Genomic DNA, 26,553 nt, shown 5'->3' on the forward strand with positions numbered 1-26,553 from the left:
TTCTGTTATAATTTTTAGGTGCTTCAGAACTGGGCCCTTTTTCAGACCCCAGGCAGTTCCCAAGCATTTCATCCCTCACTGAGAGCCGCTTCTCCAACCCACGAATGCACTATCCAGCCACCTTTACTTACACCCCGCCAGTCACCTCAGGCATGTCCCTCGGTATGTCCGCCACCACCCACTACCACACCTACCTGCCACCACCCTACCCCGGCTCCTCCCAAAGCCAGAGCGGACCCTTCCAGACCAGCAGCACTCCATATCTCTACTATGGCACTTCGTCAGGATCCTATCAGTTCCCCATGGTGCCGGGGGGAGACCGGTCTCCTTCCAGAATGCTTCCGCCGTGCACCACCACCTCGAACGGCAGCACGCTATTAAATCCCAATCTGCCCAACCAGAATGATGGTGTTGACGCTGATGGAAGCCACAGCAGTTCCCCAACTGTTTTGAATTCTAGTGGCAGAATGGATGAATCTGTCTGGCGACCATATTGAGATTCCTCAGCCGTGGCCCAGCGGTATCTGGGAGCCACACCCCAAATGTATCAATATATACATATATAGAGAGAGTGCGTATATATGTATATCAATTAGCTATCTACAAAGTGCCTGTTTATTAGAAGATTTTTTTTCACTCACTCACTTACTCAGTCATCTACAAAGTGCCTGTTTCTTAGAAGATTTTTTTCACTCAGTCGTGCTCTTACAACCAAAAGAGGGTAGCTATTGGGAGGCAAAAGGCCCCAGACAGACAATCAGAATCAGGTTTCAAATTGTTTTCTATCTTCCTTTAAATGGAAAAAAAAAAAAAGAAATAAAACTAAAAAACAAAACAGTGCTTTTTTACAAAGGAAAAAGATATTTTTGTTGCTGTTGTTTGGTCTGTTACAAGTAACCTGTTTCAGATACGGATTCCAGAGGTGGACTCCAGGTTCAGGAGGAAGAAGAGCAAAGCCGCTTCCTCTCTGTGCCCTGAAAGCACCCGTCCTCACGGCAGCCGCTGCGTGGGCACTGTGCGCTCTGCCCACCAGCTTACAAAGCCGGGCGCGGTGCGCGGAGAGGGACGAGGGGGACAGTGGATGCTTCTGTCACAGCGTCCCTGTCCCAAACGCAGCTTTCAGACTGGCTGCAAGTACTCCTTTGAACTGTTCAGTTCAGTTCTCCTCCCCCTACTTTAAGAAAGTGACTTCAAAAATACTGATCAGGAAAGGTTATTTTATTTTACTTTTTTATATATATACTTTTCCTCCCTTTTCCCATTTAACCAAAAAAGAAATACCATCCTGAAACCCCCTCTCCTCCTTTTATGCGAAACTGAAAATGGCAATATTTTATAATAGCCATGATGGTATAGATAGTGTTTGTGTTTGGCTGTGTGTTATTGTTTTCTTTTTTTTTTAAATTATGAATATGTGTAAAATCTGAGGTAACTTGCTAAGTGAATGGTCATATAACTTTAAAGATATATTTATAATTATTTAATGACATTTGGACCCTTGAGACATTTCTTAGTGTATTGATATGTTGACTTCGGTCTCTAAAAGTGCTCTTTATTAAGTGACAAATTTCTTCCGTGGGCTAGAGCCATACCTGAAATATTGCTAAGCAATTTCAGTTCATCCAGGCACAATGTGATTTTCAAAAGTGCTTCCCTCTCCAGATATTCTAGATGTAGCTTGTTGTGATGTATGAAGGAAATGTTATGTTTCGTTCTTTCAGATCTTCGATTGCCTCTAACACAGCTTTTGCCTTTGAAAGCAATAATTAGGGAGTTAAAAAAACAAACAAACAACTCTTTGCCCTTTATCACTGACGGTGCCCTATATCAGCATGAAATGCTGGAGGGATGTGGTTTGCTCATTTCTTTCAAATAACCATGACTCTTGTCATATCAAAAAGACAAGCACAAGAGAATCATTGAACTGCAGAGGAACATTTTGTGGTTTCCTCGTTAAAGCAGAACTTGAAATCTCCAGGCTTCACAGTGAAGACGTAGTGAGCCAAAAGCCTTGTGTGCGGCTGGAGGGTCAATAATGAGGCACGGAATACAGGAAAGCAAACTTGCACCCGAGATGCTGAACCACCCCGCCTTACTGCACAGTAGGTCAGGGGAACCAAGTCTGCCGACCCAGCCCCCACGGGCAGCTCTCCGCAGAATTTGCATTGAAAGGAGCAGTCTGAAGTCACTGTCTTGCAAGAGCAGGGTCTGATCCAGCAGATAGCTGAGCTGAGAGAACACACACACAGCCTGTGGGGCCCCAGATACAACCTGAGACGTGGTCATTTCTCACAGTGGAGGGCAAAGGGAAGGCAAAGCTGTGTGCAGTTTGGTGCCTACTACTGTCTATATGAGTTTGAGCTAAGGCCCTCCCATAGGATGCACTTTGACCACTCCTGATGGCCACCTGGCAGATTCTCAAGTGTGAATTGTTCATCCAAGCCAGGATCACTTAAGGACACCGCCAGGCAAAAATGCCTGCCCCCCCACCACACACAGGTCAGCCCCCCACCCCCACACCCGTATGAATTCTGTGCCCCGGTCAACAAAACTTTGCAGAGATTTGCCTCCAGTCCTATAGACCCCTGGCTCTCTCCAGTGGTTCTCAAGCCCCCTTTCTAAGATGCCGGGTGTGCCGGGCACCTTGCCGGGCTGTTGGGCCTGTGCTTCCTGCCTGGGTATTCCCTCCCCTGAGACCCATCCTGACCCCTCCTAATAAAAATCGAGGGGAAACCAAACCAAACCAAAACACTTTGCCTTCTAAAGGTTGTGTACCAAGTATGCTTAGGTAAAGAAGCCACTTTTCTGTCACTTAAGATGGAAGTAGGAATTGATACTATTTATTGTTTGTGTGTGGTAGCTTGAAGCAGGCCACTGTTCATTTATTTGTAAGTGTAAAATGTGTGTGTTTGTGTCAGCAGCACTTAAAGAAGCCAGTGTCTGCTTACACATTTCAGTTTTAAGAAATTGACAGAAAAATGTTACTGCCAGTGCCAGCTGTACCCTATTTAATAATTAAAAAGGTACTATATTTGTACATTATTTTCTAATGTTAAAAGGGCTTTTTTTTTTTTTTTTTTTTTTTAAGTTTACAGTACACATACTAAGTGACCTTAGGGATGCTTTCGTGTTGAAATATTATAGTGGCTGCAGGCAGCAATCCGAAAACACTTAAACTTTTTTTTTTTTCCTTGGGAAAAATTCAAGTACTTCATCCGTTTTACCCTCACTCCAACCACTCTAATGGGGTAATTCACATTTTTAGGTCAAATTTGGCCTGAGGGTTCAATTTTTCTTCTACGTTTTTTTTTTTTTTTTTTTTTTTCTGAACCCTTTATTCACACTGGGTCACGTGTATGATTTGTGATTTCAAGACCAAAGCAAAGCCTTTACCGTACTGCTCGGGAACCAAGTATCAGTCAACACTTCCATTTCCCTCAGGTTCAAAGAGCCTGGATCTTTCTGTAGCACAAACATTGTTGAAATTGACAGCGTGGACAACAGTCTCTCCTTTTTTAAAAAAATTTTTTTTATTTTTTTAATAATCTGTTTCAGTTGTCTCACCAGTTTTTAACCTATGTCAGAGTTCCAGAACCGATACCACAGCTTTGGTACCTATGACATCCAACCGGGAACTCAGAGACTCAACAGACTGATTGTTTGCCCTTCAGACGGTCTTAACCCCACCAGAGCCTTTCAAACCTGAGCAGAGAAATGCATACAGTTAGGGACCATCCAGGGCAGGTGCAGAGGGGAGAGGATTTGCGAGCTGGCCCACAGCGCTCCCGCCATTTCCAGGATAGGGACTGACTCAGAGCCTAGGTCAGTACATGGAGACACAAAGCATTCGCAGAAACAATCATTATATCTATGATATCCGAGAGAACAATCACAAATGAAATAAATAAAAGACGACTCTTCCAAACCTTGAATTTGTTATTCTTAAAAAAAAGATAATGCCTTTAAAAAAATATTTTCTATGTGAGAATTTTTTTAGATGTTTGTTTACTTCATGTTTACAAATAACTGTTTGCTTTTTACTGCAGTACTTTGACATATATCAGCCAAAACCCATAACTTACAGTAATTTCTTAGGTATTCTGAATAAAAATTCCATTTTTTTTCTGGATATGCTTTACCATTTTTAGATTTCTGTGGAACAAAAATATTTGTAGCATTTTGTGTAAATACAAGCTTTTCATTTTTATTTTTTCCAATCGCTGTTGCCCAAGATTTGCTTTCCATGCACATATTGTACAAATTCTGCTTTGTGCCACAGGTCATGATTGTGGATAAGTTTACTCTTAACTTCAAAGGGACTATTTGTATTGTATGTTGCAACTGTAAATGGAATTATTTGGCATTTTTCTCATGATTGTAATATTAATTTGAAGTTTGAATTTAATTTTCAATAAAATGGCTTTTTTGGTTTTGTTATGTGTGTATATTGGGTCTTTTCTCGTCCGTGCTTTCTTCTCTAGTCCGACGTCCCCTCCTGCGCACACCTGGGTACTTACCGGTCATAAGACCTGCCAGGGTGCATGAGAGCAGAGGTCCTGTAGGACTCGTGGGGGGAGGGAAACACATCTTGGGAAGCGCTGGGGGTCTCATTTTGTCCTCTTCCGAGAGGGGGCGGGTGAAGGATGGAGCAGTGAACGGACTCCCTCGTGGGCCTGTGACCGCTCACGCCATCTGGGGGTGAAGCCCCTTTTTCCAACTATGGGACTGGCCTGGGTGTAAGAACAGCAGTCCCTGGGGCTCTGTGACTCCATTCTCTGGGCACACGTACAGGGGCCCGCGAGCAAACCCTGGTTCTAATCAGGAGACCACAGATGGCCCAGCCATAGTGGGTACTCGATTTTCCTTCCCCCCTCTCCTTCGGGTTCTTAAACAGAAAGTCAAACGAAGCCGAAAGAGGAGTAAAAATGGATTTGGGCTTCAGGAGCTCTAGCCTCAGAAACAGTCTACTCATGAGCATGACTATGTAGTTTGTAGGTTTGTTATTTTTTCCTGGGCCATTGTTTGTTCTCGGTAAGTCCCTCCCCTGTGCTGAGGTTGAGGGCCTGGGTAGAGCGGTGCCTTTCTCTAGGTCCTGTGCCGTCTGTAGGCCTCGGCTGACCACAGTTCTAAACGAGGGACCAGGAAGCCGTGGCACAGAGAAGCTCAGTGCCTGGCTGGGGACCCATGTCACACCCACGTTGGAGGCCCCCTTTGGGGCCTGCTCATTCATACCCCTCTGGCACTGTTTTTCTGAGAAACTGGAAGCAGCTCATGTCTAATACTCAGAGACATCCTTGAAAGCACTTGAGTGAAGTTAGGCCGGAGAACGTGTTGGCAGCTCTTTGAGGATGTATCCTTATTTATCTTTTTAAATGAAACATCTGTGTGACTTTCAAAGGTGTCGCCTGGGCGGTGGGCTGAGTGGTGCTCTTCCCTCCACAGCTGTGTGGGGCAGCGTGGTTTAGGGTAAGTCACTCCCCTCCGCTGGCTCTCGCTCTCGCTCGGGCCCTGGGCCTGGGGAAAGGCATTGGGCTCCACCACGCCCCGGGAGACACTTCCGGCAGGGTGGTCCTCCAGTGTGCGTGCAGGGCGCCCTGTCCCCTGCACGGAGGGGTCAGCAGCAGCCCTGGCTTTCACCCACTAGACGCCAGCAGCATGGCCCCAGTCCTGATAACGAAGAACGTGTCCAGTCACCAACCAAGGTCCCCTGGGAGGAAAACTGCTCCCCTCTCCCCGACTGAGAACCACTGGGCTCTGTCTAGATTCTCAGCTCAGGCTTTTCTGACAGATCTGGTGTGCAGAAATGTCGCTCAGCAAAACGTAGCCAGGCAGAAGACAGGGGCTTCCCAGTGATGGCAGTACATCGCCAGCCTTTTCCACCCGTCACCTGACGGCACCTAAGGTTTGGCTGGGTGGCGCAGGCGGCTCCGGGCTGCCGTGTGCGGCCCCTCCCCCCTCCCCCCGCCGGCAGAGCGCAGCTGGGGCTGTGTTGGGCTGCTTGGCCATGTGGATCATGGCTGCTTCTGTTTCTTACTGGAAACGACAGGCGGGAGAAGAAAGCAATTCCTCCAGTGTTTCTGACCCCTTGTGCCCCCTGCCTCCCCTACATATTTAATCATCAGACATTTCTTCCAGAGTGGGTGTTTCCTGTTAACTCCGTCCCAGCCGAGGCTGGCCCAATAAACACCTCAGCTCTCTGTCACGGAGTTTATTTGGCTGGGAAATGGGTACTGCCATGTAAACAGGAAGCCCCCTGAAGTTATTATCTACAGATGCAGCTGAAGAGCCACATGTTTATATTTATGGGATTTGAAAACAGTCTGAAAGGCTGAGGAGGAGGAGGTGGGGAAGCCCTTGCTCCCAGGCAGAGAGAGCAGGGCCCACAGAGATTCAGGGGTTTATTTTTCACTCCCCGAGGAAACGGTGGTTAACAACGAAGCGATGAAGAGCCACAGCAGAGAGAGAGGTACCTGTGTTTGACTTAAGCAAACAGCTCTACCTAGATAGTTAGATAAACAGGCAACCCAGTCAACTGACCTCTCTGTCCCAATCACAGGAGGTCCTTGGGTTACAACACAGTTCCCATGCCTACAACACTGATACAATCTGAATTTTGGTGTTAAGTTGAAACACACCCTAGCCTAAGTCACTTACCTATCCTAACAGATAATCTAGAACGTAAAAATTAAACTAAGCCACAGAAAAAGTAAAAAGGACATAAATTCACTGTACTGTAGTAACAGAAAAAAATAAGTGTAACAAAAATTCCTTCCCTTTATTGCTATGGTTGACTTGCACACTAGAAGGGGCATTGCAAAGTGGCAGAGAGTGACCTGTTGGGAGGAGGAAGCTGGAGAGGCAGGAGAACCTGCAGAAGGTGCTGGAGATACTGGGTCAGGTGAATCAGGATTGCCTAAGGAACATGCAGGAGATGCTGGAAAGGAATCTACCTGGACTACAGGTGTTTCATCTAGAGAAGCAGCTGATGTTGAGGGAACAGGATCAGTCACAGGCCTCTCTGCCTTCTCAAAGAATTGTTCCAGGCTAGTCTGGAAAGTTGATGACTTCTTCTCTTCCCAAATCTGCCTATCGCATTGCAAGGCAACCATAACAGCCAAAACACTTTTCAATTTTTAAAAATTTGTATGGGAGTGGGTATCATAAACTTGAAATGTTGTATGTCGAGACTGTCATAACCTGAGGACCCCTGCATCTGAAAATCACCTTAGAGACCAGTCCTAGGAAGCAATGGTGTTGGGGTATCTAAAAAAGGCAAGGGGTTACGATAAGACGATCATAGTCACTGAAGTTTTTCTGGGGACAACTCAACAGTCATGGTTTTAGTGAGCGCAGCAGCTCCACCTGTGAGATCCCAGACGAACTCAGGGATTTGCTCCTAGAGTCAGCACTAAGGGGCCGGGAAGGGTGCCTTCAGTGCCATCTGTCCGGGGGTTGATGCAAAGAACGAGCGGGTGGAGACAGCTGGCCTGCGTGCCAGGACTAGGTACACGGGCTACTCCGATTTGCCTTCCACCCATCTCTGCTCTCCCTTCCCTGGCTCTCTTCGTGGGCCAGGCGCAGGAGCTTAAGGAAGGCCAGGTGGGAACCTCAAGGGTAGCTGATGCTCTCTGTAAATTAGAAGCTCAGAGAAAAGGCACAGGCATCTCCCTCCGAGCCGTTGTTCCTGTGCATGTTTTGTGACTGCCCAGGGGTTTTTCATCAGTAGCTATGGAATCAGGAGGTGAAGTTTTGAAATAAGTTATGAATCAAAATTTAGCAAAGAAAAGGAGCCACTGCAGGTGTGGTGCTAAGGGTAATATATATCAAGGTGTGTGTGTGTGTGTGTGCGCGCGCGTGCATGCGAGCACATGTGTGTGCATGTGTGCACACTCGCATGCCGGAAGGGAGGCAGGAGGGTGGAGGATGGGAAGAGGTGCCCAAGCAGAAGTTCAGGGAGGGATGAAGCTGACTGGGCACTCACATGCTTCTTGGTACAGCATTTGTTTGACTCTGGTGTTTGTTATCCCTGCAAATTTTAAAAAACAACTAGATAAAAATCACCATCTTCATCCCACAAGTCGTGAAGAAGCAATTATTCTTCTTCAAATAGATTATTTAGAGGGGACCAGGGACACTGGATGCACCTGAGATGTCAGGAACACAGTGAAGCTGACATTTAAGAAGCTTTGATTCACAAGCTTTTTGTGACTCAACCAGGCTGGCTGTTCAGACACGCTCAACCAGTTGGAAAGCAGAAGGATCAAGTTTCTGGAAACCCGCTTAACCTTTACTAAAACTCATTTTAATTTGTCATCTGATTATCTTGTTGCAGTAATATCTGGCCACTTACCGAGGATTTCTGGAAAACCTGCTTTATGGTTTAGCATTGCAGATTTGACTCCTCGACCACTGTCTTCATCCCAGGTCAATCTGTCCCTCTCCGTAGCCAGCAGAACGGGAAGAATTTTCCCTCACCTGACATTTTGATAAAGAAATCCAAACCATAGAGCATAATGCTACAATTCTTCCACACAAGCCCCTCAAAAAGTAGTCTTGTCTTTGCAACATTAAATGTTAGGCCTGAGGACATTTCTCCTGGACAACCCAAAGTACTAACTAGAGTTAGCTCGGATGCGGAAAGTGGGAATAAGATAGAGCACAAGCTTCGGGCACCTGGAAGATACAAGACCTAGTGCAGGGGTCCGGAACCTTTTTGGCTGAGAGAGCCATGAACGCCACATATTTTAAAATGTAATTCCGTGAGAGTCATACAACGACCCGTGTATGTTACGCATTATCCAATAAAAATTTGGTGTTGTCCCGGAGGACAGCTGTGATTGGCTCCAGCCACCCGCAACCATGAACAGGAGCGGTAGGAAATGAATGGATCGTAATACATGAGAATGTTTTATATTTTTAACATTATTATTATTTTTTATTAAAGATTTGTCTGCGAGCCAGATGCAGCCATCAAAAGAGCCACATCTGGCTCGCGAGCCATAGGTTCCCGACCCCTGACCTAGTGGGTGAATTCTAGGGGGATTTTTGAGAGAGGGGGATAACAACAATTCCCAAAACAAAATTGGTTGGTGGACTGATGCAACGGTGCAAATTTATTATTTAACAACAGCAAAGAGTCAACAACAAGACCACGTGACATGCAGCATGGTGTGGGACTTAGTAACAATGATCTCAATATCCTTTGACATCCTTTCCTTTTTAAATTAGGTCATTTATAATTATCATTATTTTTATAACTCCATCCATCTCTGACCATTCAACAAATCTGACCAGTTTCACTTTCTGTCTCTCTGTGAGTTTCTCATCCTTCTGCCCCCAAGTGAGAGGACCCTTCAGCGGCATCGTCACATATCCTAGTAGTGCCGTGGCCCAATTCCGTCTTCCCTGACAGTAACTTCGTGTTTACAACTAGGAGTTCACAGGGTCCTCCCTCCTTCCTAGCAGCGTGTTTCTAAAGTCTCTCTGTGTGTGGATTTGGGGGCATAAAGAAATCCGACTCCTTATGGATATCTTCTTACTGGTGGCTTCACTGATGAGAAATGCAAAGACCATTATTGGCTATGAGTCCCAACCGCAACCTCTGTGACACAGGGCAAACTGGGGTTGTGTGGGGAGAGGCTGATGGACCAACTTTCCTTTCTCGTGGGCGTGAGAGGGAGAGAAAGGAGGCGGGAAGGAAGCAAGTGTAAAACTCAAGCAAGGAGTTAAGTGGTTAATAGGAACTGAGATTTTTTTATTGGCTAATAAAACCTCTAAGGGTTTTTCATATTATATGGTTCCTTCAGGCCTCGGGCCCGATGCTTAAAAAAGAAAAAGACGAAAACAACAACAAAACGGCCGGAGCCTAAATACCGAGGCAGTCCCAGTCTTGTTTACTTTTTCATTTCCGCAGTTGTAAAATTTAAAAAAAGAAAAAAATTCCTCTGGCAGTTCAACTTTATCACACTGCGGACGGACGGAGAGGGTCAGGGTTGGGACCGCTGCAGTGAGCCCAGCCTCCCGGTGAAAGAAAGGCAAAAGGACTCCCTGTCTCTGTGTCCCGGCGACAGGAACCACGACGCAAATGATGGACGCGCCTGGAAACTTGAAAACAAACGCTATTGGGGGAGTGGGGGAGAGGGGCGAGCAGATATTGAACCGAAACTCGCCTCTGGAATCCTGGATGCAAATGCTCTCTGTCCCTTTATTGCCGGTGGTGCTGTTCTCCCAACAGAGCGGGACGTTCTTGTTTTTAATAATGGCCAGACCAGATGCTAACTTCTCCTCGGCAACGCGCTGGAGAAGTGAGAAGGCAAACAGCTGATTCCTGTTAAGACGAACACCAGGAGAATAAGCCAGAAAGTATGAGAATTCTCTGGAGGTTTTTGCTTTGTAAACCCCTGTTTGGCAGGAAGATCACAGACTCGGAGCTGAAAACACAGTGTGCGCTCGGCCCCGGCACCCCGCCCCGCGCTGCTCGCCGGAAGGGGGGGGGGGTGGCGCTGCTGCCTGCGCCATCCGGCCCCTCCGGCCTTCCCTGGAGGCCAGGCTCGCAGCGTCCCGGAGGGGCACCGTCCGAAGCCCTGCACCCTTTGGCTTTCAGTGACTGCAGAAAAATACTCATCAACAGGAGGAATTTTTTTATTCACTCCTTGCCATAGAAAATAGTGAAATCTTGAACAGGAGCCAATAAGTTTAAAATGGCATCTTTGTTCCATCCTTTTCACTCCCTTCTTTCCCCCTGTCAGAGCCAATCAACGCTCTCGGTTATTATTTTGTTGTAGAATATGCCACACATGCAAGACGTGGCCTTATTCTCCCCCAGGGAGCTGCCAGGGCCGCTGCTGGGCGCGCGGGGCCAGGCTGACTGGAGCTGACAGCAACCAGTGTCGCAGGCCCATGCCACCTCAGGGCGCCGCCCAGAGAGCAGGGTGCCCTGTGGGAGAGGTCCACACAGACCTAGCTCTGACTGTGTCCCCTGGGGCTTTGCTCCTTGGGCCTGCAGGAGAGTGGGGGGCAGCTAGGGGGGAGGGAGGGATGTTGGGAGCAGGTAGGGAGGCTCATACCAGTAATCGATTCCACAAAGTCCCCCTGGTTACCTTTCCCCTTCCTGCCATCCCCCTAACCCTCACGGTTCCCTCCTGGTTGCCACTCCCTGCCCTGAAAAGCACAAAGGGCACACTAGCTACTGTTGTCTCATTCTTTTCTTCCTCCATAGCTGTCTTTGAAGTCCCCTCGGCCTTGATCTCACCGGTATGAACATCCCAGGGAGAAGTGGGGACCGAAGACGAAATTCCTCCATCCCCACTTAGGATGGCTCTGAAGGCCGTTTTAATTTCCTTTTGGAGGAAAAGCCTTACTTGGGACTGCTGACATGATCAAATGACAATATTTAGTGATCTTTAACTTTTACTGCACACTTGACTTTGCACCTGGCACTTGGCTTATTATTTCACGTGCCTTAATCTCAATCTTCTCAGCAACCGATGCAGAAGTTGGTACCGGCTGTGCCACCATTTTACTGATGAGGAAACTAGGGTTCAGACTTGCCCAAAGTTCCCTAGCTCTTAGGACTCAAGCCTAGATCTGCCTGACTCAAAACACTATGTTCCCAAGCTAAAATTTTAGACCCAATCTCCTTTATCCTCTATCTAATGGAGGTTGTCAGAAGTAAATGAGTTAATGAGATGTAAACATGCCTAGTCTGTGTCCGGCACCAAACAGGTGTAAAAGAGTTTGTACTTATTACTACTCATAATAATTCAGATGATTATTTTTTGAAAGCATAACTAAAATTTTCAATTAGTTTGAGTCACAAATAGGATGACTGGAGACTCAAATAGGATGATTTTTCAAAAAAAATTTGCTGTTTTAACATTTTAAAAAGTACTGTATTGCTCTTTGAAAGTAATATTTTTCCCATATGTTTTATAAACTATTTTTCTAGTAAACATCAAGGCTAAGTTTGGCCTTGGCTTACCATGGGCTCCCTCCCCAAAGGAACTCAGGGACATCACCTCACATAAACCATAAGCATAAAACATATCGACACGTTCAGAGCAGAAATGTTGACCCTACCCAAACTTTAATCTCCAATTTATGATCTCTTCCAAGGTTTGCCCTTTTAGATGTGCTGTGTTTGGTGTCAACCTTGCTACTGGGAAACGTGGTATTGAGCTTAATTTGGCAGCACTGGGCTCATTCAACAAGAGAAAGACCCAAGCTAAGAAATTTTGGTCAACATCAATATTAACTTTTCCAAGAGTGGGTCTGGGGTCATTCTTGTCCCCTAACAGAGGGGCAGCACCCAGATTCCCCCATTTCTAAACTGACATCTCTAAGAGGCAGTGCTGTGCAGTGGAGAGAGCTGATCTGGGAGCGCCAAGGCCCAGGGCACCTGGAGTTTGCCAGGCTTTGCACGCTTGTGCATGGGTCTGGAGAAACCCAGGAACGGGCATCAGTGTTCCCTAACCTAAATCATTTGAATTCCTCTGACCGAATAGGTGGGCTTCTCCTTGAGTTTTTTAAAGCACTTTATAGACATTTCTTTAAGTATACTTAGTATTTGGAAATAATGTCCCATTTTACTGAAATCCTAGAGAAATTGCCTCTCTCTCTCTCTCTCTCTCTCTCTCACACCCAGTCTGTCCTCTTTCCTTTCTTCTTTCTGAAATATTTATTGAACACTGCTTATAAGAAGAACAATACGCCGAAAGTCTGGCCCCCATTAAAAAGCACATTGGAAAGCATCTCTGTTCAACTTAATCCACCCCAACAAGAGATGTTTGTTATGTCACTCTTCATTTAAGCAAATTCGTGAGTGCTTCAGCTTGCCAGAGACAGAGGTTAGAAAGTTAGCAATTAGTTTCTGGAGAGAATGCAGATACTTTTGATTTCTGCTTATAGCCGATTTCATTTCCCATTTCTCATTTCTTAAGTACTCGGTGTTTGTAAGCGAGTTGGCACTGTGTATTTAGTCATGCAAGCCTTTCTTCTCACCTCAGTATTTGGGAGGTGATCTCCATATAGTCAAGGTGGGGTGGGGAGCTGCTCTTCCATTTCTTCTGCCATGTTGTCACAGCCACAGGCCAACTCTGCCCTCAGGGGCTGAGCGGTGTATGCAAGGGGGAGCTAGAAAGTGGCAAAGAGACCTGGCTTCAAGATCCTTACCCACTACGAACTATACGTGTGACTTTGAACAAGCCACTTGCCCTCTCTTGACCTTCTCCTTAAATATGGACAATATTACCTTCTGGATACTATGTTAAGGTCCATGCAGTGATTCTTACCTATAGATTTGGAGTAGCTTTTAGAATGGAGAAACTACAGAGAGTTTTAAAGAGGTGCAGCTGGAGTCTGCCTAGCATTAAGAGAGAGAATGAGGTCCATTATTTCTCAAAGAATTGGCAAAAATGCCATTTTGTAGAGGATGAGGAAATGAAATCCCGGAGAGGTCAGATCACTTATGCAGGATTGCCCTGTCGGTAGTTGAAGGAATTTAAAGGCTGGACATCTATTTCCAAACGGTTCCCATACTCACTCATTTGTAAGACACGCTTCCTTCTGTTATGATAGTAATGTCTCCACATGATCTTTTTATTAAGCATGTACATTTATTTACATTTCTAGTTTCTATGAACCTATTACCTATTACTGTTTGTTACAGACCTAGGCAAACTAATCTTGTAAACAATTTCTTATATTCATGAAAATTAATTTCCATCATACTGACTCCATCATGCTCCAGCTAACGTCATTGGGAAAGTCCTGTTGTATATCACTTCATAAAAAAACATGACGTTATATACCTGGCCTGAGTAGCCATTCAGTCTAAGAGCATCAGTGCATTCCTTCCTGGACAAAGATCACCTATCCACGGGCAACATACTTTAAGTTGATTGTCCTTTAGTGGACAAGAGACTCCTTTGCCTTCAATGCTAAGGGTTAATGGTCTATTTGCTATTTCAAACTTTGGCTATAGAGATGAGGTCACACTTGTGACTTCATTAACATGACATCCTGGCTGCCTAAACATATGAAAACATGACAGCTAATCTCAAAAACAGATAGACTTTTCATTTTTATTTTGCCTTTTATACGCTTATGTGAGTTTCTTATAACCAATGTCTCTTCAATTTAAAAAACACAAGAGGGAAACCATGCTAATGGGGCAATGATGGAACACACAGGTATCAGGTGATAGTGTAAGTAGACAACACTAAAGTGACCCCTGTTTAATGTGAGACACAATCTTATTGGGCCAGGTGATTACCAGACACAAGTGCTAAGCCATTTACGGGCAGAAGGAAGTGGGGGACTGAGAAGAGAAAGGATCTGTAGCTTCACCCTACCCCTTGCTTAAGAGAATAGACTTCAGTGCTGTGCTTCACAGTCTCCAACTGTAGTCTGATCTTAAGGGAGGGACTGCATTTTTATTCATTCAATAAATAGTGATTAAACACGAGAAACAATGGAATGAAAATGAATGAGATGCACCCTTGCCCTCAAGAAGCTCGCCATCTTCTCAGAGAGACCAGAAAATGAACTTGTAGGTGGCCACGCAGTGCAGCACACAGGTGTTGCAAAAGAAAAGTGAATGAAGGGTAGAGGAGCCCCAACAAGGGAGCGCCTCCTGGCTGAGGCAGGAGGGCGGCTTTGAGCTGGATCTGGAAGGATAAGTAATTCTCTGCCATTCTGGGTCTGCAGCCGAGCTAGTGAACCGAGCTACACCCGCCCTGCAGAGCAGGACCTGGGAGTAGACAGGTCTCCCGCCGTGACGATCCCAGGCACAGCCCTCCAGAAAGGAAGAGCCAGACACCGACCCCAGACTGTGGCACTCTGTAGCACGCCGGATCACAATTCCACCGAGAAGATGAGCAAGAGGGGTCCTCACGGGGCTGGAGCGGCAGGGTAGGGTGAGAAGGTGAGGGGTATTTGGCACATTGGACCTTTCAGCATCCAGTAGGGAAGGGTGACAAGTATAAATGGTTGGGAGATGTTTATACTCTGCATGTTTACATGTTGAAAGAACTTAATGAGAGCTCTGCTGGTTGGGAGATGTTTATACTCTGCATGTTTACATGTTGAGAGAACTTAATGAGAGCTCTGCCCCAAGAATATCTTGGTATCTTCTCTACCCGCACCTGCAGGCCTCTCCTTTGGAGGCTTGCCATGCCCCGAAAGGACTGTACCTGGACTGTGCCTCTGTCCCCAAGGCCACACCAGCCAACCCTGTACTGCCAACCTCTCCTTTTATACAATGAACCTGTTTTGACCTTTACCTTTGAGGAGTCTATGTATTTGCACTTCAAGATTTTTTCCTGAACCACTAAAACCTCATTCCCAAAGCCACGCACGCTGCTGGGAGGGCCAGCCCTGCCTTTGCCATGCTCTCTTGACATCCCTCACGTGCTGTCCGGGGGCTGCTGCCGACTGCAGGCTGCTTGTCCTCGCCCAGCTGGAGGCCAGTCCCCATTCCTCCCTCTCTCTCTCTCTCTCTCTATTGCTCCCTCTCTCTCCTCTCTCTCTCTCTATTGCTCCCCCCTCTCTATTGCTCCCCCCTCTCTCCTCTCTCTCTCTATTGCTCCCCCCTCTCCTCTCTCTCTATTGCTCCCCCTCTCTCCTCTCTCTCTATTGCCCCCCTCTCTCTATTGCTTCCCCTCTCTCCTCTCTCTCTATTGCTCCCCCCTCTCCTCTCTCTCTCTATTGCTCCCCCCTCTCTATTGCTCCCTCTCTCTCTCTATTGCTCCCTCTCTCTCTCTATTGCTCCCTCCCTCTCTCTCTCTCTCTCTTGCTCCCTCTCTCTCTCTCTATTGCGCTCTCTCTCTCTCTCTCTCTCTCTCCCTCTCTATTGCTCCCTCTCTCCCTCTCTCTTGCTTTCTCACCCAAGCGCCCTGCCCAGATCCTTTGAGGTCACAGGGGACCATATGAAAATGAGGGCGATTTCTTATTCAACCTGAAGCTCACTTCAGGGACCTTGCATTTATTTCTGCCTTTACGAGAGACAGTTTATTGATTAATGGGACCTTTATTAGCATTATTAGGACAAATAAAACACATGCACACGGACGTAAATCCATCTCTCCCCCTCCTCCCAAACCAATGGCTGGTGAAGCAAGTTCTATTTCCAGCCCTGACACCATGCCAGCCTGTCATTCTCCTTCCTGGCCACATCAAGTTCCATCGGCTTTGAGTTTATTGGCTACACAGTGAAGTTTATGTTGTCATAGAAATTAGCCTTGATGGACAGGGATATGGCCGGGGGATCAGGAGAGCTCGGCAGGCTCTTGGTGTTGGCATGGCTGAGATGTTAGGGTGCCTGGAGCCTTCTCCAAGAAAAATCAAAGCTGGCTCTTTGCAGCAGTGAGTGAGTGCAACAAGACACTCCGTAGGGACGCGGGCCTGGACGTGATTGTGAGCCGTCCAGTTCCCATTCCGCCCATCCACCCTCCCCCCTTCCTCCCCAGCCCTCCCGGTGCCCCCCAGTGCCAAAAATCCTTCCCCGGGCAATGGAGGCAGGGCCCCGAGGCCTGAGGTTAAGCCACTCTCTTCTGCAGTTCGTGGTTAGCTTTCGTAGGCTCTTGGCTGTTTGACAAAGTTGGATAATAATTCAATATTTCTTTACTGAAATACTTGACCTTATTGTTAGTTTCTGTGACAAGGGGAATTTAAAGGAGCTGCAAAAAATGCAAGCAAGTGTGGCTGAAAAAGGCCAGGGTATGCCACTGAGTACTGAACAGTTTCTTTTTCTGACATCTATAAAATTTAGGTGAAAACAGGTCAACATTGATGTTGGCAAATGAGAAGGCCAGTTCTATTGTTAGCAAATGAACTTCAGATAGAAATGCAAGTCTGGTTCAATCAAAACCACGTTTGGTTTTAGACACCAGCGATGTGCTTTCTATTAAAAAAAAAAAAAAGAAAGAAAAAGAAAAACATATTTATATAGACACACAAAGTAAAAATTTTCTTTGGCCCAAAGCACCATTTTCTAAGTATCAAATCAACTTGTGGAAGTACAAGATAGAACGTCTATCATTTTCTTTTTAAATTTGTAGGGTATATTCTCCCAGAATCCTCTCTTCTTTCTATTTTGAATTGGCAAGGGCTGTTGAAAACTAAAATCATCTATAAAGAAAAATTGTGCACTGCCTGATGTTGAGGACTTACTGGAGACTGCTAGCTGGTGGCTGAGAAAGAAATGAAGTTATAGGATCCAAATATATAGCTCCCCAGGTTTGGCCTGTGTCTCATAATCATTTTTATGGGTTCCTCTCAGGAGCCTCATAAGACATGTTTGAGCTCACAGAGGAAGAACATAAGAGGAGTTCAGTCGCTTGCCAAGTTGAGATCGGGGAGGGTCAGCTAATTTTAGCTTACTGGGCAGCTTGGGGACCTTATTTTCTCTCTGTCCTGGGGTCATCTGAAGTCCTTGTCCTGTGAGGAACTGGAACGACCACAGAATGACGGAGCTGTTTCTGCCCCCTTTAGTAAAAAGGCGACCGGGGTCCAGAGTCCAGGGGGTGCTGGTTGGTAGGATTTGAGAAGGGTTACTCTTTCTGAGGAGAGTCTTTAAAAAAAAAAATTGAGTGAAATTCACATAATATAAAATGAACCTTTTTTTTTTTTTTTTTTTTAAGTGAGAGGCAGGGAGGCAGTGAGACAGACTCCTGCCTGTGCCCTAGTCAAGATCTACCCTGCAAGCTCCTATGGGGAGGGGAGGATACTCTGTCCATCTGGGGCTGCTGCTCTGTAGCTCAGCATGGAGCCATCCTCAGCACCCAGGGCCAACTAGTTTGAACTCTCCGAGCCATGGCTGAGGGAGGAGAAGAGAGAGAAAAAGAGAGAGAGAAAAGGGGGAGAGAGAGGGGTGGAGACTCAAATGGTCACTTCTCCTGTGTGCCCTGACCAGGGATCAAACCCAGAACTTCTACACTCTGGGCCAATGCTCTACCGCTGAGCCAACTGGCCAGGGCCAAAACGAACCATTTTAAAGTGAGCAATTCAGCGGCATTTAGTCGCCGCTCACTGTTGTGCGTGCGCTATTTTCCTCACCCCGAGCGAGCAGAAACCTGCTCCCGCTAAGCCCTTGCTTCCTAGTCCCACCTCTGGATTCATTTCAGATGCAAGTTGATGAGCTTGGTTCCCACAGAGTGGTGCTTATCAATTCTACATGAGGCTCACCCATCTTCCCCTATAGGACTAAGGGAGGTTTCCTGTGGGGAGCTGCAGAGGCCCTGGGCTGGGAGTGGGGGTGGGGTGCGGAGAGACAGCGTCTGGAATCTCCCAGTAACCCAGAACCAAAGACTTCCCGAGAGGACCATCTGTTGGGGTAGCTTCTCTAACTGAGGCTGAGTTTTGGTCTCCTGCTGAGGTGATGATCCCTTTAAAATTCTCAGCATTCTCACTCTCCCGTGTCCCGCCTCTCACTGTCTGGGAGGCATTTTATTCCTTTAATTTGTGTTGGGAGACATCCAAGTCTGGCACCAGGCAGTCCCCGCTCGAGATGCTGGGAGGTGGTATAGGCTCACCGGAGTCTAGAAAGGGAGCCCTCCCCGGATGCTAACTGTGGGCTGTCACCTCCAATGCACATCAGCCTGCAGGATAATCATTTTCAAATGGCAAACAATAATAAAAGCTTTCCTCTATTTTGCTTCCAAGTGTCAGCGTATCCACCCAGGCTATAGATGGGCGTGTGTGTTTGAATTGTCTGTCTAAGAGTAAAAAAAGACCTTTTGGGTGCATCCGAGTATGTTGAGACAGGCAGAGTGGCCGAAGGTTGCTTTCCAAATGCTCTATGGGAGCCCGACCAGGAGCGTGGGTCAGAGGGGAGAGCTAGATTGTCCGGTGACTCTGGTTTTCAATCTGAATCTGGAGGGAGTTGGCAGGGTCTCTCCCTAGTTGAGTCCCTTGTGAATCTAGGGGGAGCTTCAGGCTGAGGATGAGACAGGAGGGGAAAATCCAGAGGCCAGATTTGGCTGCTGAAGATGAGTGACTAGATTCTGAAAGAAAAATCCCAAGTCGCGGACCTCAGAGAGAAGTGAGGCTGCCCCTGCCCCCCGCCCCTCCCCCAGCCAGGGTGCATGGGTGTGGTGGGGCCACTCAGAGCCTCAAGTCTCCCTGCGATGCCTCTTCCTGGAGTGTCTATTGTCCTTGAAGAGGTTGGAGTAGGGTGAAGCTAAGCAATTCGACGGGTAAGCAATTCCAACCACTCTTTATATCGGAATAAATATGAAATGCAATGCAAAATTTGTAAGAGTTGTGGAGGTGAAACAGGACTTGGGGGAAATCATCTTCATTATATTGGGCTGCGCGGAGCCTGGCGTCCCAGAGTCAAGGCTTGCCCTTGGCAGGCAGGTTGCCATGTAGAAACCACTGAGAAGTTCTGTCAGCATCCAGGGCATCTGCCCAGAGGCCTGTGGAATAGTGGAGCTTGTATAATTCCCTCCCCCCACACCCCTGCACCCTGTCCTCTCACTCACCCAACTCCATCCCCTCTTGCAAACCTTCAGGTCCCCCTCCTCTACAAAGACATCCTTCCCACTTGACTCCATTGCTTAAGCCAGTGGTAGTCAACCTGGTCCCTACCGCCCACTAGTGGGCATTCCAGCTTTCATGGTGGGCGGCAGCAGAGCAACCAAAGTATAAATAAAAACATAGATTTAACTATAGTAAGTTGTTTTATAAAGATTTATTCTGTCAAACTTAGCAAAAATCCGACATAAAGTACTTGGTAAGTAATTATTATTATATGCTTTAACTTGCTGTAACTCTGCTTTATAAATTTTATAAAGTAAAGTGACTTCCCTACTTTATAAATCACCATTACTGTGGAACCGGTGGGCAGTTAGAAAATGTTACTACTAACAGAGATACAAAAGTGGGCTGTAGGTATAAAAAGGTTGACTCCCCCTGGCTCAAGCACAGCATACATTGTCTGTACTGTGACTTTGGTACCCTAATCCTCTTATACTCTTTTAGCTAACCTATTTCTGCCTCACACACTATACCACGACTTAGGGACTTGGGACCACAGCCATTTCATTGCTCATGACTCTCCGGGTCTGGAGGCAGGCAGGGCTCAGCAGGAGAGCCTGGCAGGGCTGGCTGGGGCTTCTTCAGCATGGTGGTTTCAGCTTTCTTCCACTGCACAGGCTTCTGAGAGGCATAGAAGTGGAGCTGAACACCTTTTAAGGTCCACCTTTGGGAGAGAGGACACAGGGTCACTTCACTGTGTCCCGTTGGTCAAAGCCAATCACAAGGGCCAGCCCAGAGTCAGGGGGAAGGGAATAGAACCCCAACTCTTCATAGGAGGATACGCAAAGGATCTACGGTTATTTTAAAACTGTCACATGGAGTAGTTTTCCTTCAAAGCTTCTGATCTAAACCATTGTCTCAGTCACTCTTAGATATCCCAGTTCTCAGTGACCTTTTCTATGCCAATGGCGGTGGCACTTAGCCAACATCTGATGACCATTTCAGGCTTCAGGCTTCAGTAACAGATGTGTGAGAAGGGATTTGGGGCAGGAAGATCCCACTACAGGCAGACCCCTCTGCATCAAAGCACAAGGACCAGGGTATCCTCGAAATGAAAGAGTTGGGCAGGGGAACAGAAGTCCCTAGTATTGTGTGGAAGGGGCTGTTAGATGCTTCTTTGAGTCCCATATAGGCCAAGTAAATGTCAGTTGACAGGGACTCCGATAAGGGGAAATAGAAGCTCACACCACTAACCAGTTTGAAATCTGCAGGGAAGTGCTGGGTGGCAGGATTCCTGTAGACTTGCCCAGGGCACCTGGGGCAGTTGGGCTGGAAGGGCTGCCCTGGTTGTCACTCAGAGACTCGGCAGGGTCCAAGAGCCACCCTGCCAGGAACGCAGAGAAAGAGGCTATTGTTTCTTGCCACTTGAAGTAGCTGATGACAGTACAAAGGAATGTAGTTAGGACCCTCTCTCCTAGCTGTGGAGGATTAGACTGGAGAACCAGGAGCCTGGGGCACAGGGTGTGGGAAGCACTGTGGGGGCAGAGTAAGCGTTCCCTGGGGGCGGCCATGTTCATTCTGGAATGCCACCCCTCCACCTCCCAGCTGCTGAGACTCTATCTCACTGGGCCTCGCTTTCCTCATATGCAAAATGGGAACGCTGGTTCTTAGGATTTTTTTTTTTTTAGGATTATAATAAAATAATCCAAATAGAGGGCCTGGCATGGGGCTTTGCCACAGGGTAATAAGCGCTTAATAAATATTAACTTCTCTCCCAAATGTTAGAAAAGGGACCTTAGAAATGCTCGCATCCAGTTTGCGAGTGACCGCGCTAAGACCTGGAGAAGTTAAAAAACGATTTGCCTGCGTTTCAGCCGTGTGTTGGGGAAATCCTGCTTCCTCCTCTTGGCCCAGGGCTCGTCCTCTTGTTCCCAATACGTTTAAATTCCTCTACGGACATAACTTTTCATTACAGCCACACTGCAACTCAAAATGTCCCTGAAAAACATGGGGTGAGTGGAAGAGAAAATGCCAGCAAAACATTAGAACAACACATGACAAAACAACACCGAAAACACCAGCATATTTCAACGTGAAAAAAATCTTTGACTAAAGCCATCCACTGAAATCACATCAGTAAGTCCTTGTTCCTCTATAGATTCCTTCCTTATTTAAAAAATTTAAACCTCAATGTTCAGAATGATACTAAAGTAAGAAAAAAAAAATGCCTCCTTTCTGCCTGACTCCCCTCCCCCACCCATTCTACTGCCCACAGCACCCGTGCCTCGAGTTTATCCATGAGTAGCAGTGGGAACTGCAGAGACCCAGACAGTCAGGACTCCTCAGTTCTGGAATTCAGTTTTCCAGACAAGCTAGGAATGAGGAAGACTGGGTTCTCTAAGACATTGTTCTGGGGCCCCATTATTGATTACCGAACAACAAAACACCCCAAAACATAGTGGTGCAAGAGAAGAGCGTTGTATTACGCTCACGGATTCTGTGGACCGGGACTTGAAACAGGCACGGCAGGGAAGGCTCCTCTCTGCCGCGGATGCTCGCAGCCTCCGCCGGAAGCACCCAAAAGGCTAGGGGTGTCTTTTCTCCCATGTCCGGTGCCTGGTTTGCGCTGGAGGAAGGATGGTCTTAGCTAAGATTGCCGTCTGCAGGGCCTCGGGGGAGGTAGACTTCTTGCTGGGCTGCTTGGGCTCTGGGAACAAGTATCCTAGTCAACCTGGCCTTTATTGACATAGCCTCAGAAGTCACGTGGCGTCACTTTCGCCATACTCTGTTGGCCAAAGCTGAATCAAGCCCACCCAGATTCAAGGACAAGGGACCTTGAAGTCCTTGAAGTGCGGAGTGCCAAAGAACTGGCAACTGAGCCGGCATAGATGGTGATCATGCTTTGTGGGGGCCGAGAGCCCACTGTCTAACCAAGGACTGTGGAGCCACGCAGGGCAAAGGAGGTAACGGAGGAGGTGAGATTCGGGCATTTGATCTCTGGGCCATGTTGAAGGTTTGAGGAGACAGATGATTAAAAATGGGACTCTCTTGGATAATTCTGGGGGAAGAATGGCTTTTAGGCAGCTTGCTTAAAATGTATTGGCTGCATTTGAGACGTGGGACTACCACCACCTACCTGCTTTCTAGCTGAAGCGGGACCGCCCCAGGGGACACGCAGTCCTCCGCCCAGGAGCCTGTGTGCGGGTGAACCAGGCTTCGCATCTTCCTGCCAGCAGGAGGAAGCGGCAGGGAAGCCTCCCTGAGACCCAAACAGAGGGAGTTGTGGCCCTGTGTTGAAAGGTGGTGCGCTCCACCCTCCAGCCCTCCTCCCACCTGTACACACACCTACCAGGAACACTGTTTGTGTTGAATCTAAAGAGGAGTCTTTGAAGCCCGCAGAGATCTTCAGAACAAAGTGCCCGGTCAGGTCAGGCATGCAGGAGGCCTGAATGGAAGGAGGTAGGCGGAGGAGGTGCACCAGCCTCGGCTTCTTGGAGGCTGAAAACAGCTTGGGTGATGCCCCACTCAGAATGAGGCCGGCCAGCGGGACGTGGTCAGAGGCAGGAAGCGTGAACCAAAGTGCCGTCCTGGCCTCCCCGTGCTCCAGGCGCAGGGAGTTAGGTACTTAGTATCATTAACTTGTTTCATTTAAGCCCTGCAATAAGCGTATGAAGTAGGCATTATGATTCCTAGTTTATAGTTAAAACATAGGCTCAGAGAGGCTAAGTACTTTTTCTAAGGTCACACAGCAAATTAGAAGAGCAGGTTCAGTTTGCTTTTTCAAAATTAGCGTGGCCTCAGGGCAAGGAAGCCATACTCTCCTTCTCTTTTCTTCCAGTCTTCCCACCATTCCACACTTTTCCCTTTCCTCTGAACCACAAGATTTCTATCACCGGGCTCCCGGATGCTTGCAAAGTCAAATCCCGTCATGGTTAGAACCAAGCAGGAGTTATCTACAAAATGTATTTGAAGAAATGATGCTTTAGAGCAGGGGTCCCCAAACATTTTACACAGGGGGCCAGTTCACTGTCCCTCAGACCATTGGAGGGCCGGACTATAAAAAAAAAACTATGAACAAATGCCTATGCACACTGCACATATCTTATTTTAAAGTAAAAAAACAAAATGGGAATAAATACAATATTTAAAATAAAGAACAAGTAAATTTAAATCAACAAACTGACCAGTACTTCAATGGGAACTATGGGTCTGCTTTTGGCTAATGAGATGGTCAATGTCCAGTTCCATATTTGTCACTGCTAGCCGTAACAAGTGATATGATGCACTTCTGGAGCCGTGACGCATGCATGTTTCCCACGTCGCCTGAAATAGTACTGCATGTGAGTGACGACTCGCTTTGCGGCACCGCCACATACAGTATTCACATACAGTGAGAGGATGCATCCTGTGCTCCTCTCACTGACCACCAATGAAAGAGGTGCTCCTTCCGGAAGTGCGTCAGGGGCCGGATAAATTGCCTCAGGGGGCCGCATGTGGCCCGTGGGCCGTAGTTTGGGGACCCCTGCTTTAGAGTGTGCTGCTATCTGATACAGTATCCATATATGACTATTTAAATCTAAATAAAACTAAATAAAATTCAATAAATTTAAAATGCAGTTCTGCAGTCATTACTAGCCACATTTCAAGTGATCAATAGCCGCATGGGGCCAGTAGCTATTGTATTAGATGGTGCAGATATAAAACACTTGCATTATTGTGAAAAGTTCTATTGGACACTGTGGCTTTACAAAATGACTATAGGAAGATTGCATTTTTTAAAACTAGTACTATTGCTAGTTTTAGTAATACTTTTAAAATTTTTTTAGCAAAGAGAGGCAGGAAGGGAGAGAGATGAGAAGCATTAATTCTTTGTGGCACTTTAGTTGTTCATTGATGGATTTCTCATACGTGCCTTGACCGGGGTGGGGGTTGGGGGTGGCTCCAGCTGAGTCAGTGACCCCTTGTTCAAAGAAGCGACCTTGGGCTCAAGCCAGCAACCTTGGGCATTAAGCCAGCAACCTTTGGGCACAAGCCAGTGACCTCAGGGTTTCAAACCTGGAACCTCAGAGTCCCAGGTTGACACTCTTATCACTGTGCCACTGCCTGGTCAGGTGAACATTCTTTTGGGGGAGGAGTGGGTAGAGAGAGAGGAGGAAGTGGGGGAGGAATGGGAAGCATCAACTTGTAGTAGATGCTTCTCATATGTACCTTAACTGGGCAAGTGTGGAGTTTTGAACCGGCAACCTCAGCATTCCAGGTCGATGTTCTATCCACTGTGCCAGCACAGGTCAGGCTTAGTAATATTTTTAATGGTAATTAAGGTATTTATTTTCTCCAAATTCTTCTCAGAGGTAAAATAATAGACTATATTTTCACAGTCCTTAATAGTTCACCAACTGCATTCACATACCTGATCTTATTTAATGCAATAACCTTGCAAAAGTATGGTAGGCAATGCTGTTACAGGTAAAGGAATAAAGGTTCAGAGAAGTTAAACAACTTGGCCAAGATTCTATAAACAGTGACTTGTAGAGCCAGGATTTCAACACGGTTTCTCTTACTGTGCACGTTCTGCAAGGGGAATTTGTATACACAAAGCCTGAAGTTATCCTTAGGCAATATTATTAAAGCACAAGTAATTTGCCAGTGTTCTTGTGGGGGAAACTGTGCTTGTCAGTTTTTCTTGTGTAGCCCATCAGATTTTTTATTAGGTCTTGCCACTAACAAATACCTTTGTTTTCTTTGCAAAGTTGTCGGCAGCTTTTATAATTATTTTATCATGAGAACACAGTTTACATAGGCATATATTTATTAATTGGAAAATTACCTTTTCAAATTACTTTATAATGAGAATGCTTGTGTTTACTTTCACTCAGACAAGTCATAAATAAAAATGAATCAATTAAAAGTAACTTTCCAAAAGTAGGTGTGATTTAAGATCCCTATACATGGAAAGGTAGCCAACAATACCCAGTCAGTCATGATCTCTAAAGAACAATTTATTTATTCACTCATTTATTTGTGTAATATAAAATACTACCATCCATTATTCTAGACATTGGAGGCAATAACAAAGGCAGATAAACAGTAAACCAATTACAAAATAAATAATGTAACATCAAGCTGTGATAGTGCTTTGCATAAACAAAAAAGCAAAGAAAGGGGATAGACAGTAATAGAATAGGTGGGAATGCTGCTTTGGATAGGGTTGCCAGGAAAGATCTTTCTGAAGTTCACTTGAATAAAAACCTGAAGAACATGAATCAACAAGCTATAACCCCAGGGGAAATTGTTCTGGCAACAGGAACCACAAGTGCAAAGGCCCTGGGGCAGGCACATGCTTTGTTTTCTTTTTTGCACTAACACCAACTGATCTTCTGTTTCCTACCCACTGATATAATTTATTGCCTGTTTTCCTACTTATAATGCCTATGCTTGGCTCTAGGAGCAATGGGGAGGTTCTTGAGGTTGGAATGTAGTGAGACAGCTAGGGAGAGGTAGAAGGTGGAGCCAGACCAGTAATGGGCCACCAGAAGCTGGCTGTGGAGGACTTTGGATTTCATGTTGAGGTGACTGGGGAAGCTGTTGGTCATGGTGCATGGAGCACATGATCTACCTTAAGCTTTGTTTGTTATTTTTTTGGTAAGAAGTTTGATTGTTCAAATTTATTACCATCAAGAATGATGCAATAATGCTGTAGTTTTCTCAACAATAGAAAACAGACTGTGCACAACAGTGGACTAGAGCACTAGAGCCAACTTCCTGTTTTGAACCTTTTCAGATCTTCAGAAAAGTTGAAAGAACTGTGCAATAAATACTGTTTACCACCTGGTCCTAGATGATTCGCTAATTAACATTTTACCACACCTACTCCCTCTCTCTATTTGTTTTAACCATTTTAAAGTAGCATGCAGATCTCACGATCCTTGACACCTAAATACTTCATCATATATATATATATATACATATATATATGTGTATATATATATATATATATCCAGAATACAGTGACAAGCCCAGGACACTTTGATAAAGTAGTATTAGCTATAATTATTTAAATATTAAAATATTACTGTA

The 26,553-nt window shown here is 46.3% G+C and overlaps 1 protein-coding gene across 3 annotated transcripts in view; it reads left to right on the plus strand.

Annotated features, from left to right (window-relative positions):
• RUNX2 (RUNX family transcription factor 2) overlaps positions 1-4,412 on the plus strand; it is a 135,793-nt gene extending 131,381 nt beyond the window's left edge. For all 3 annotated transcript variants that reach the window (XM_066251654.1, XM_066251661.1, XM_066251670.1), the window contains one exon: positions 19-4,412. In XM_066251654.1, the coding sequence (XP_066107751.1) occupies positions 19-497 (479 nt within the window). In that variant the 3' untranslated portion in view covers positions 498-4,412. The remainder of the gene's footprint in view (positions 1-18) is intronic.
• Positions 4,413-26,553: the final 22,141 nt, after the last annotated feature.

The sequence above is a fragment of the Saccopteryx bilineata genome, chromosome 1 (assembly GCF_036850765.1).
Source record: "Saccopteryx bilineata isolate mSacBil1 chromosome 1, mSacBil1_pri_phased_curated, whole genome shotgun sequence".
Lineage (NCBI taxonomy): Eukaryota > Metazoa > Chordata > Mammalia > Chiroptera > Emballonuridae > Saccopteryx > Saccopteryx bilineata.